The sequence below is a fragment of the Trachurus japonicus genome, chromosome 11 (assembly GCF_045865225.1).
Source record: "Trachurus japonicus isolate A0001 chromosome 11, Traja_1.0".
Taxonomy (NCBI): Eukaryota; Metazoa; Chordata; class Actinopteri; order Carangiformes; family Carangidae; genus Trachurus; species Trachurus japonicus.
In genome coordinates, this window is record NC_140917.1 from 33,611,487 (window position 1) to 33,625,617 (window position 14,131).

The 14,131-nt window shown below is 40.1% G+C and overlaps 1 protein-coding gene across 3 annotated transcripts in view; it reads left to right on the forward strand.

Moving 5' to 3' along the window:
- trappc9 (trafficking protein particle complex subunit 9) overlaps positions 1 to 14,131 on the forward strand; it is a 266,554-nt gene that overhangs the window by 29,605 nt on the left and 222,818 nt on the right. For all 3 annotated transcript variants that reach the window (XM_085792340.1, XM_085792339.1, XM_085792338.1), the window contains 2 exons: positions 6,026 to 6,152; positions 7,921 to 8,066. In XM_085792340.1, coding sequence (XP_085648466.1) covers positions 6,026 to 6,152; positions 7,921 to 8,066 — 273 coding nt within the window. The remainder of the gene's footprint in view (positions 1 to 6,025; positions 6,153 to 7,920; positions 8,067 to 14,131) is intronic.

Below are 14,131 nucleotides of genomic sequence, written 5' to 3' on the forward strand. Positions count from 1 at the left end.
TCACAGCGAAAATCAAGGCGTTCAGCTGTCAGTCCAGGTTTCAGGGGGTCTTATGGTCCATTTGCCTAGAAAATGTGTTTTTCTTGTTCTATCTGGTATTAGTCTACACCCTGTTTCCATCACCGATTATTTAGTGGGCATTTTGGCCTCGTTCTAACCTCATAATCACATCTGTCTCAAGTGATGTGACCACATGTTGACTGCTCTAAACACAGGTGTGAATGCACCTTGAGGACGTACAGTATTTGAGATCCAATCACTCATCCACCATTGGGAGGCAGTCTGGACAACACGTGGCCACGTTCTCTCAGCACTGTGAAAGGAGATAAGATATGTTTTACCTGTCACAGTATAAAAAGTGAGGGTGAAAATATAAAAAGAAGATGATATACTGTACAGTTATATACCAAGTATCAATAAAATAAATATATACAGTGCTGAGTTTGTGCAAGGCTAAAGATTAAAAGCTGTAATATAATAATAATATAAAGAAAATAAATATACGGTAGGCATAATTTTTTTTTATAAATTCAACTTGTTGGAGTTGAATAGTACAAAAATGCAAGGTAATGAGTGCACCAGTACCAAGAGTTCAGAGTGCAGGTTATTGCAGAGTAATGGTGGTTGGAATGAATGAGCTGCTGATGCACCGTGGATGCAGCAGTCTGTAACAATGCAGTCACTGCACCGTCTGATAAGTGCCAGCACAGTTTCATAATGAACAGAAAATATATCTTTACCTTAAAGCCTAATGTTATGGAGCTGCGAGCAGAGCCTTACTCTTTCTCACTCAACACATACAGGTATGTGTTGAGTGAGACACATACCTGCAAATAAACAGGTCTGTTTATTTGCATAGAAAGCAGGGGAGTAATATCTCACCTCAAGTTGTCAATGGGACGGTGTTTTAAAGAGAGTTTATTGTCATTGTTATGAAAAACAATGAGATAGCATTGGAGCATCTTCATACATGGCACACAACACATACAATTACATAAATAGAGACACCAAAACCCTGATGCTCAGTCCATTAAAGTTAGTTAGTTAAATGTATTTGTCCCGTAGGACATTTGTCTAGGACATGCATGCAGATTGCTACACATACACATACAATAGTGCATAGTGCATGGACAGGACATGCATGTACAATTAAAGTGCATCACAATATGTCTACGAATATAAAATATATATAAATACAAAAATCACAATCATACAATCACAATACACTAATGCTGCTTTGAGTTCAGGACTCCCACTGAAAGGAGTTCCTGTATAGGTAGCGTTTTTTATTCTTAACTGCAACTCTATAGCGTCTGCCGGATGGGAGCAGCTTGTATCCACTGTGTAGGACATGAGAAGGGGTTGGTGATGATTTTCTTAGCCTGTCTAACAATGATTTTATCAAAAAGCATCTGGAATGATGCAAAGAGTACAGAAAAGAAGTACGGCATCAGAGGAGTGTGATGAGAGTATCGCAAAAAGTCTAATGTGTGTTGCGTGTGGAAGCGGTGGTGGGGGGTAGAATAGTTGGGTTGTTCATTCAGTAGCCAGACTGCTTGAGGGAAGAAGCCCTGGGCCTGGGTCTGGGGGTTTTTAGCACGAATGGACCTGTAGCCAGGTGTGTACAGATGAACTTAGAGCTGACCACTCCTGATTGGATCCCTGAAGACATTTCCTCATTCGTGAAACGTATCACAAAATGCAAGCCAGCTTAGAGTCAGTGTGAAGGCTGCAGCGTCTCATCCACAGTCCTACTTATGCCTCATTTGGGGGAAATAACAGAGGCTGATACATCAAATAAAAGAAGGGAAGGCAAGGAGGATGGAAAACAGTTTTGTGGCCGACAACAGGCCTGAAGGACCGGGGCTGCACCGCATCATCTACAAACAAATCAATACTTTGTTTGCCCTTCACAGATCATCCCTCACACCGGCCTACCTCTTATTATTTTCCTTTTTCACATCCAGCTCGGTTGAAACCTGCTGCTTTTTTTTTTTATGAATTATTTTGGATCCGTTCTGACAAACCGGGGAGGTATTGATACGGCAAAAGTACAAAAGACACTGCCGGAACACCTGAGGCCTCTCATTACTGTCACACTAATTTGTATGGTGTGAGCATGGCTTCACGTCAAGCTCTGGAAAGCGCAGCCTTTTTAATGAAGCGCGTGGTAGGGAAGGTAGAACCGCAAACAAACTGGTTAGATGAAGGCAGATTTAATAGGTGCAAATCTCAGAAGTGTCTCCCTCCCGCTCTTCAGTCGAGGTGATGTCGGCTCCGTTTGCACAGAAGAGGGACCCGGAGCAAACTTTAACTCACGCCGCCCTTTTCTTTTCATCCGGTCCTGGGATTCGTTATTCCTCCTCCAGACGACTGACACCCGGAGATGAGATGCTTTGAGTTGGTGGGAACTTGCATGAACCGCGAGAGCTGCACCTTTTCTCCTCCCTTTTTTGTTAGGTGTAAAAAAAAAAAAGTGCTTATCTGGACAGCGTGTTCCAGCTGTCAGCCTTAGAATGTGCTTTGTTGTGTGTTTGCCTGGGCAGGGAGCTGGGAAAAAAAAAAGCAGGAGAAACAAGTCAACAGGGTAGGTTTTCTTCTTGTTGAACCTGTGTGTTTGATTGTCTGAGGGCCATGACACCAATCTGACCTGCAGGGAAATGCATCGAAAGAAGAAAACTATTGGCTCAAATAAGGGTCAAAGAGATGTTGACAAATAACTCCCAACTCTGCAGTTGTGAATAAAGCTTTAGAAATAAAAATCCCGGTGAAATACATGTGTAAAGATTTGTACTTGTTAAAAAAAGGTGTTTGTGAATAACATGAAATACATCAGCGGTGAAGTTCCAAAGACACAATGTAGTGGTTTTGTAAAAAACTGTGCACACATACAAAGCAGACAACTACAGAGCCAAAAAATGGATGGTATCACGGCAACGCACGTCTTTACATACAGGCCAATGAGGAGGCAGGGAGTGCCGTCACCTCCATCTCTGCCGCAGGTCCTGAGAGGTGTAGTAGATTTTCAAGATGGATAACAATGTGGGCTCCGCCATGACCCCGGAGGGTTTGCATACATACAGCTCATTAAATGTTTACTATTAGTTTTGACAGAGTCATTAAATATAATTAAAGTCTCTCCTGGGTGGACGAGCCCACACAGTGTGGGAACATGGAGCACTGAGTCTTACGCACAGTTTGGTGCTACTGTGTCTCTGTGTAGACTTTTTCATTACCACAAGTCATTCACAGAATTTCACCTGCAGATTTATTTTCCGGGTCGACAAACAACAAACTGTGGAATTATTTATGAGCAGGTTTACATACCCAGAATCTTGAGCTGACCCTAATTTGAGCCCGTACGCAACAACTGTTTTGCTTTTGGTAGAAACTAAAACTTAAACTGGAACAGTTTTCCAAGTCATACACAAGTGGAAATCACTGGTCAGAATTTGTAATCCTCAGATATTAACTTCAGTCCATTTCTGTCTGTGTAAAGTAAACCTGTTCAAATGTTGTTTTTGTTTTTTATGTGAACAGAGTTGTATTGTTTTTGTTTAGTTTTGCCTTTGTGTTGTTTGCCTCTGATAGTAAATTGGATTGAATTGAATTGGAGATTGTAGCATATGTGTAGCTGAGTGCTCTGTCAATGGGCTCTATGCACAGCTCCACTACTTCCTGAACTTAATGCTGCTCCTTTATTTCCTGTCTTACATTACCGTTGTTTTCGAGGTAAATGCAGAGACTGCTTGCCGAAAAACTGTCCCTGACAGGAATGTGTTTTGCATGAATTTACCTCGAAACTCTGTCTGGTAACTTTCTTTTATTATCTCATAGCGTGGTGAATGTGCAGGTCACAATTTATCCACCAGAGCGTTTTGGAGTTGTTGGATTGTGTATTTGATGAGGTTGATGAGGGAAACCAAGAAATTCCATTAGCCTCTGTAGCGTAGCTTTGAGCAGCTCACGGCTCTGCTTCGCCGTTCTAAAAACAGCTTGCACCGACAATTAAAGGTAACAAACCTACTGACTATACGGATTATGGCAATGGGCCAAGTTGCCAAAATGTTGAACTATCCCTTTAACTGTAGCGATATTAGAGGAGTCCCTGGTTAATAAATTGGCCTCAGCTGTGGCGCCGGCTTGAGAATCCAAAGTTGCCACGGCAATTTGAGGGGGTTGCCATGACGATAGACGCACCCCAGGCTAATGCAGACAGAAATGTTGATGTTGTACAGTCCTATTTATTATAAATCACCCCAAATAAAACTATTTCTGAACTTTTTTTTTCTCCCAAAACTATAATGATTTATGTTTTTTAATATTATATAGGCTATCAGTATTTGCAAAGAATTATGGCTACCTGTGCAGTTGTCTTCAGCTCTATGGAGCGTTTTAGCTTCTCTCAGGTTATTGTTTTGTCTGTATGGCCTTAGCCTTGTCTCTCATCAACCTGTATTCAGCCCAAAGAGTTAAAAAAAAGAAGAAGCTCTGAACTGACTGTTCACTACCTGCTCAGCACTAAACTACAGACAAATGTAGTGACTAGCTGGGAACAAAGTGGGGGCATTTATCAACTAAAGAGCCAGATATTTTAATTCATCTGAATGCTAATGTTGCTCCCAGTCAGCCGCATGTGTAAATAGGCGACTGCTTGCTAATAAGTTTGCCACAACAAATTTAAAAGGTGATAATTTGTCAGCGACAGTTTTGCAGGTTCCTCTGATACTGAATATTAAGTGGCCCAAAAAACTGGAAGAGGCCAAAACAGTCAAGAAATACTAAGACCCATTGGTTCAAACAAGGAAACACAGTAAATTAATAAAAATAAAATTAGATGAAAGTTTGTTAATGGTTTACTACGAAACATTTAAAATAGATTGCACTTTTACTTTGAAGGATCATTGATTTTCATTAGTCATTGTGGAAGAAATGAAAATGTATCAGTTTTCTATTGTAAGCTAAATGCTCAGTACTGTATGTGTAGACTGGAGTTGTGTCCTGGAGTGGCCCCTCACCACGCGGCTGCTGTGAACACTCAGACGCGGCAAACAAGGGAGAAAAAAAGGACAAATATCTCATCAATCATGAGAGCTGTGAGCCAGGAGGACAACTGAGCTATTACTCCATTCATCTCTGGCTGTTTTATTCCTCTTCCTCTTCTCCCCTCTCCCTCCGGTTCCTCCCTCCGTCCATCTCTCACATCTCACTTCGCTCCCTCCGTCATCGTCCCGTTCCTGCCCTCCAACCTCTCCCTCTCTTATCGCCTTCCTTTCTGTCTTCGCTCTGATTTGCTAGCTGAAGTGTCTGGCTCCCAGTTTTATATTAACATTTTTATATGGACAGTTTAGTTGGACAGTTTTTACTGTTGCCAGAGGACATAAAAATCCTCGCGGCCGCTGATACGGGCGTCTCCTCTCATAGGTACGGTGTGTATCCCCGGCTGCTGATCAGATAAACATCGTCTTTTGGATCACGCAATGAGGATGTAGCCTGTTTTTCCCATTATTTTTTATTGAACAGTTTTTTTATTGGATATACAATAAAGTGAGAGGAAAGCACCAGGCTATCATAAGAACTCCTAATGTACTCCTAGCAAGGATTATAGATCTGTGTGAAATCCTCGTGAATTGTCCCTCTCCACTTTGATGGACAGTCCTGAAACTTGCACAGCCAAAGCAAATTGTACAGCCGGGTGAGCAGTAATGTTCCCTCAAAAGGTATTGATGGTACAATAAAACTTATATTTTACTTGAAGGCTGGGGCTCTTATTGCTGAGAGGGAGAAACACCTCACAGCCCATTAACGTCTGCTTAATTTACACCACACACAACCATGAAATCTGGATGGCAGAGACGGAGCTGAAATGATCAGGGTGTGAGGGAATTTAAGGGAAATGGTGTTATGTTATAATTGCTGCTGGCTGCTGTCTTATCAGAGGATAATTCTATCTATAGATTTTTTTTTTTTTTGCAGCTCATTGATTTTTTTTCTTCTTCTCTTCTGTTCCATTCTTCATTTATAGAAAAGAAAGAAGTGACCCAGAGTCTGGAGAACTACACCTCCAAGTGTCCGGGTGGAATGGAGGTCATCACCCTTCCTGACGGCCTGAAGCTCCCTCCCGTGCCCTTTACAAAGCTTCCCATTGTCCGGTAGGAGACCAGTCTGTTCTTCTTCTCCATGGTGTCACATGTTGGCTTCCTTTTTTTTTTATAAACTCAGCGACATATCACCCAAATTAGAAATCTGTAGCAATTATACAATCAATGGATCAAAGTGGCAGTTTCTTACTTGTCACTGTGAAAAGATAGGCTGAAAAATTCAAAGAATCTCCTAAAATGTAATTGGTGCTTTTAATTTCAATTGCTTTGAAATGTGGCTTTACGTGAATCTTTCAGCGATAATTTTAAAACTATTCCTTAAACTGGATAAATTAGTTTTTTTCCTCTTTGAAAATAGTTAAAAAATCGTTGTGTGTTTGATGATTTCAAATCCACTTTATTACCAAAATGTTAGTGTGACTTCTTCAGCCTGTCTGGGACACTCGTCTGTTTAATCTTAAAAATTGGGTTGTAATGAGTTGCTTTTACCTAAGAAGTCCTGCTCAGCGGTCGAGTGGTTAAGAGTACGCCCCATGTTGGCAATGCCCAATGAAGAGATCGCTGGATTGATTCCTGACTGTGCCGATCTGTACTGTGTGTCATTTCCCCAGTCTCTCTCCACTATCCTGTCAATTAAAGGCAAAAATGCCCTAAAAATGATCTTATCTTGGTGGCTCTGAGGCCGACACTCTGAGCTGCTGTTAGAGTGACAGAAGAATCGATTCCTGGTAAGCTGCCACCAGTAAAAAGGACAACTAGTGTGGACATAATTTAACAATGTAACTGTTCATCTTTACTCTGACCCATGTCATGCAATTCTGACATCATATCAAAACAGACTATACAGCGGATCAATTCAAATGCAGTGATGTAGGATCAGTGCTCATTATCAAACAAGTTGTGGGTCAACAGTGGAGTGAGGCTTTTATGAAAATATATTAGATTTTCTACAAAAACAGCAAATACTGTATGTGACAGATACATGACAACCTGAAAAACATCAAGTCTTTTATTGCATCAACAAATTGCCATCTCAGTCATAAATGAGCTTGTCAGTTTTAATATTCAAAGTTGTCTGGAAACTCCACATCCAACTAAGATGTCTCAGACTGTTTGGGTTCAGTAACATCATATCATTATTTGTGAGCTCTGATTGGCTGGTATAGCAATTTCTCCCATAAGAGAAACAATGGTCACTCAAAAGTGGACAGACAAAAACCAACAAACCAGTTGCTCGAGTGTTGCCAGTAAATAAAACATCCTGAAAAGTTGTTATTGTGCTGCGCGGTGTGGATCCTAGTTTTAATGCTTTTTTTTTTTACAACACTTAAATCACTTCACTGACAGCAAAATCCAGTTCAAAGCGAGACAGTTCTGCCTCAAGGCAAAGAGTGACCCCTGCTTACTGCAGTCGGAGGCTATGTGGAGGCAGGAGAGCTGGAAACGAACCAAAGAGAGAAGACGCATTGGCAATGAAGTGGATAAAAAAAGAGATCTTTCTCTCAATGTCATCACAACTTTGACCTTTCGATCATAGAATTCATTAGCAAGTCTTTTATTACAATGTGTAATGTTTGACTTAATAATGAGCAGCGGTAACTGCAGGTTCTGCTGTGCAGGAGTCTTGGATTAATAACACTCCTGGGTGTGGAGTGAACTCTTTATTTTTATCAGTTTTCTCTGCGCTGTTAGGAATCACTCAGGATATCTCTGTAGAAATCATGAATATTCATCACAAACACTGAGACGAGTGTGACAGGATCTTTTGGAAAGTGACACATGCTCATGTCACCGTTGTGTCTTTTGATGCCCAAACTAGATCGGTGAAGCTCCTCAATCTGCCTGTCAGTCTGCGGCCCCACAAAGTGAAAGGCCTGCTGGGACAGAACATGTCCACCGCCAGCCCCTTCATCTACTCGCCCATCATCATGCACAACAGAGGGGAGGAGCGCTGCAAGAAGATAGGTAAGTCACTGAGATTGGTCGGCACAGACGGAAACAAAAGACTAATTTGCATTTACAAGCAATTGGCTGTTTGAGTTGCACAATCTTATCCATAGTCAGACTGTCCAGTTCAACAGCCAATCAGATTTGAGTGCTTACTTTATGAATGAGAGACAAAGAAGGACTGAAGAGACACCCTGGGTGTGAGTGAGGACAGCAGCAAATACATTTATGGATATGTCTGAGAATAATTATTTAAAGGGATAGTTAAATATTTTGGTAAACTGGCCCATTGTCATAATCCCTATAGTTTTAGAAGTAGGGCCATTACCTTTAATTGTCGGTGCAAGCTATTTTTAGAACGGCGGAGCAGAACCATGAGCTGCTCAGAGCTACGCTACGGAGGCTAATGGGATTTCTTGGTTTCCCTCATCAAACTCGTCAAATACACAATCCAACAACTCCAAAACACTCTGGACAAGTTGTGACCTGCACGCAATTTTAATTCTGCATTAATTTACATCAAAAACAAATCAGTCTGGTAACGTTCTGTTATTATCTCATAGTGTGGTGAATGTACAGGTCAATTTATCCACCAGAGCGTTTTGGAGTTGTTGGTTTGTGTGTTTGATGAGGGAAACCAAGAAATCCCATTAGCCTCCGAAGCGTAACTCTGAGCAGCTCACGGCTGCTCACGGTTCTAAAAATAGCTTGCACCGACAATTAAAGGTAACGAACATACTCCTAAGGGATTATGGCAATGGACCAATTTGCCAAAATGTTGAACTATCCCTTTAATATTATTTAATGATTAATTAATTAATTAATTAACCTTTATTTAACCAGGCAAAATTGCTAAGAAAAACCCTAACCCTAACCCTAGGGGGCAAAGGGGGAGGGGGAGAAATAAAAAGTTACTTAAAAAAATAAATTTGCATTGATATCAGTCCAGTGATTGGAGTTGTTGGTTATGTGCTGAGGATGTCGACCTGAAAGACAAGCAGTTTAGTTAAATTTAATATTGATTTAATACCAAAAAAGAAAAGAAAAAGATCTTAATAGCAAAACCAGTAAAATAATATTTACTGTACTGCGATCACCCCTAATGGTGAGTGCCATATAAAATGATGGGCTGTCAGGACTGAAGTCTTTGAAGATGATTTATTTATTGTACCTGCGGTGAACTATCAACTTCATTCTCAAGATGAAATATGTGGTAATTCAAGCCTTTTTTCTATCAAGCTGTGATTATAACTGGAATGGAGTTTTGAGTCGGGGAGCAGTGGTCCAGAAGTTATTATTCCCTGGTCTGAATAATCTTCTTCAAAGTAACTCAATATAAAAGCACATTGGTCTTTCAGACATTGTACCAATGTTGTGGGCACCAGTTTTCTTCTCATGTGAACTGAACATGGGCTTAAGTTCTCTTATCCATCCAAAGTGGACTAAATTGGACTAAATGTATGTCGGCTGCAGATGATATGTTTAGTTTTAGTTTTTTAGGTAGCACTGTAATCGTCCGTCTGCTGGTATTGGTCAGAATTGCAACCTGCTGTATCCATAGTGTGATTGGAGACTTCTCATTATGGCACCTTGGGAGTCGTTTAGTTAACATTTACTCATACAACGCTTCAAACCAAGTGGAGGACAACATAACACTAAAGGCTCAGTGGAGTAGAGACCTTGGTGTAAGTGTCTCATCTATTCAATAAGTGCACTTGAATAGTTGTGATGTGTGTGTTTAAAGGTGTTTAAAGGTGTACTGTATTCTCTATTATAAATACTAAAACTATAGCAGTCAAACTACATATAAAAAACCTAACATTTTAAATGATATCCTGATTGATTGGATGCTGCATCTGATCAGACTTCAGATCAGATACATCTCAATAGCAATATTGGAGTCAAGACATTTAACTCAAGTGTATCATTCCCAAGTTCTATAATTGATCTGTTTAACGATTCATCATCTAGTTAAAATTTTGATAGTTGTCTGAACAATTAAATAACCAAAACCAAACAACTTTCTTTATTTTTCTGGTCATGCTCCCTAAAGACTGATCATGGTCAAAATGATACGCTGATGAACATCCTCAGAAGTCGACACCTAAAGATAGAGTGCTGCTGCAGCCTCCCCAGGTTAAACGGAGGTTTTCTCATTTTTAAACTCATTAATTTCTTCTTTTGGTGTCACATCAGCTGGATCTCTCAGAGCTTTGCAAAGGAACCCGGACCGAGATCCTTGAAGATGTTCCATCTGCACTGAATCATCTGATCAGATCTGATCAGTATTGACAAAGCCTTTCAGATGAGAAGTCGAACGTCTTCAAGAACTTAGAGCTTTGAAAAGGAAACTAGACCTGCTCAAAGACAAACTCTGACCTGGATGACTGAGCGTCTCCACAGACTGTCAGAGGGACTGCGTGTCTTCTTGGACATATTCCAGTTCTCTTTTTATTGATTTTTATAATGTCTGCCGCGATTGGACAGATTCCTTATGGAGAGGCAAGAGCAGTGTCTGCACTCCAGGCTTATTTTTGTTGACTTGTCAAACTACGTGAGCGCACAATTTAGTTCTACAATTTTACATGAATTATAGCTGAAAGGTAATGGCCAGCTGCTGTCATTTCTCTAACGATACGCCGGCAATTACTGTGCATCAGCATTCTGCAAAAGCTGAGAGTCTATTTAATTGTAGTTTGTTATTCAGATCTTAAATGGTTTTTAATTAATTTTCCACCTGAATGTATTGATGTATTCCAGGGTTGCATTCACCAGTAAATGGCTGCTGGTAAGATCTGGGTGTTTGTGGAGCGTCAAACCTGTTAGTGATTGAATCTCTGCCAGGGCTTCAGACATTTTGGATCATTCCTCCCGTCCCATTCTCTAGGCGTGACATCAAGGCCTTATGCACATTTTTTTTTAACAATCTTTTTCTTGTTTGTTCTTTATAAGTTTTCCGTAAACACAGCGTCATCGGAGCTCCCTAGCTCAGTCTGAATTTTGGGGATATTCATTGACCATTTACTAGAGCGGGTGTTGTAAGTGATTATGGACTGAACAAGTAATGCAGAGATGTAGATGTTGGTTTCCCTCATCAAACTCATCAAATACACAATCCAACAACTCCAAAAGGCTCTGGTGGACAAGTTGTGACCTGCACATTCACCACGCTATGAGATAATAACAGAACATTACCAGACAGAGTTGTTTTAGAGGTAAATTGATGCAAAACGCTGATGTGCGTTTCCGTAGGGGGCAGTTTTTCAGCAAGCAGCATCTGTATTTGCCGGCTCTGCTCCACCGTTCTAAAAAAATCTTGCACCGACAATTAAAGGTAACAAACCTACTCCTAAAACTATAGGGATTATGGCAATGGGCCAATTTGCCAAAATGTTGAACTATCCCTTTAAGGATGAAGTGATTTGATTGTGGTGGTCAGAGGTTGAAGTAACTCTGATGTCACAAAACTGGTTTTTAACCAAAATCTTTGAATTTATATGCCAATATGGACACACTTGAACACATACCTGACGCATATGGCATTTTATATAGAAATGTTCACTGTCCCATCATAGTTCTGTTCTGTTGTCAGTGCTCTGACTCAGGAACTAGAGATCATAACTCCATCACTGGCTGGTTGGTAGAGACAAACAGTGTGAGGCAGTATTTCTAGTCGGGGAGAAAAATGGTGAGACACAGATATGACATAAATTACATATCAACAGTAAACCCTTTTGTTATGAACCTACTTGTTAAAAGAATACTTGTTATTACTCTTATTTCATGTGTAATTACACGTAAAGGCTCTCATGTCTCTTATCAGATTAGATTTATATACTAAAGATTTATGCACTGACTGGGACTGCTTTGAATGAGTCAGCAGCATAAAAGCAAAACAAACAAATATATAATATAATATAGTATAATAAAATATATATGTCTAAATCAAATATAAATATTTATTTGCCTTCCTGTCACGGTGTCCTTGTAAACAAAGCTTACCTTAACAGGTCTGGTGTTGAATTAATGACTGCCTCTCATGAATGCCTTAACGGCCTAAGGAACATGCAGCATATTCATCACCAGCTACGTGAGCGGCGGCCAGAGGCTCAAGGCTGCGCCCGAATCAATCACCGCCGCCCTGACTGGAAATCTGCCCTATGAAAAACTACAGCTTGTTTGCGTCGCGTCTGGAGTGAATCAGTTCCAGAGGTTTATGAAATCCCCGACGCAGAGTCATCAAACAAAGTCCAATTTAATATTATATCTGAGTCACAACGAGAAAGCGTGCGCGCGTGTGTGTGTGTGTGTCCTGAGGTTGTAGACATCGACGGCAACATGTTGCCAAAGCTGAGTCAGGGACATCATGCAGGGCCACCCCCCTTCATCTCTCACTCCTTTGAAGCCCTTTGACATCCATCCCTGCGTCTTTGAAACACAAGTTTACATCTTTTTTTTTTTTTTTTTTTTGCGAGGGTATATGTTTCTATCAAAGTGTAGTGGTGAAATCGATGCCCAGTCTAAGTCATACAGCAATTAACACAAAGTACAAGTTGTGAGACTGCATGAGAGCTGATTGTGAGAGTTGGCTTTTTGAGACAAATGCTGGAGTCACTTGGATCATGTATAATATAATATAATATAATATAATCATGTGCCACTTTCACGGCAATCTTCTTTTTTTTGTCTTTTTTCTTTCGCTGCACTTTTATGAAATGAGTCAAGACTTGAAATGTTGCTGCTTGTTTTGGTCTTCAGAGTCTGACTTTTAAAGTGAAGCCTTGGAGAAGTGTGTATCTTCTTTGCACTGGAAAAGAAGATTATGATGTGGTATGTTTCAAGTAGCCAAGTAGCCTTAATTCAGGGATGGTTCAGCTTGCCATTTTGATTTATTATAGAAAAAGGAAGCATTTGTATAGCATCATACACATTTCCTGACTCCTAAACAAGGTTGTACTCTTGTTTTTCATGCCATAACCTGCTACAAATTAATGTTGCACAATGTATGTATTTGTATTACATTTCTATTTTTTACTTTTATATTGCATTTGTATTCCAGAAGATATTTATTTGAGGTATATTGCTTTGCTATATCTATATATTATTTCTTCCTAAGCAGATTCCCCCTATGTGAAAAACCTCCTTGGTGATAAATCTGATTCTGGTCATTCAAAGTCCGTAACAGAAATAAAAGAAGCATAAACACTAAAAGTAATCTCATATCTAATTAAAATGCAAGGTTAAATGAAAGCAGATGAGCATTTTTTAGCTTCTTTTTAAAAAACAAACAAAAAAAACAGAGTTGCACAGTTGGGGCCAATTTGATATTCATAGAGTTACGTCCAGCAGTGGGCAGTATAGTGTCTAAATACCAAGTACATACATTGTGCACAATGAAATGTTTCCTTTGTAATGTCACGGCTAGTTTTTTTTTGAATAATTTACTTTTAGCCTTTATTTGATACAACTCTGTAGAAAGACAGGAAAACAGGACTGGAGACATAACTTTTTTACTAGGAGCACAGTGGCCCCCAACTTAAAATTTAAGGAGCGCAAGCATAAAATCTAGGGGAGCACAACGACTTACAAAGCAAATATTCACATTTTCTTTTCACACATTGGCCTGTTACTGTACCTATGATGACAGATATCAGATTTTTGAGTCGCCTCTTTCACGTTTCACCAGTTTAAAAGCAAATTTACTGGTTGCACATGCACAAGTAGGTGAAAAATTTACTTCCACCATCTCAAAATTTCGGGGCCCCCATTTAGAAGCAGTCTGGAGCCATGGCTCTTTAACCACTCGACTACCGAGCACCCTTTAGTTTAGTGGCATCAACCAGTACCAAGACATCTTTCTTCTTGCCCTGTCACCAGTGAAATGTGCAGAGTTGGGACATTCTTGAGGACTTCATTATGCTGCGATATGTGCCACAGCTGTAAACCTTTATAGCCTCTGAGCAAACGTCACTTCCCACTCATTCATTTTTTTCCCCCAGGTCTTTAGTATTCAGCGCTAAGCTCTGGCAATTTGAGGTATGTGGACACTGTGAATATATATGTGTATTCTCTTGCTCTTAAAG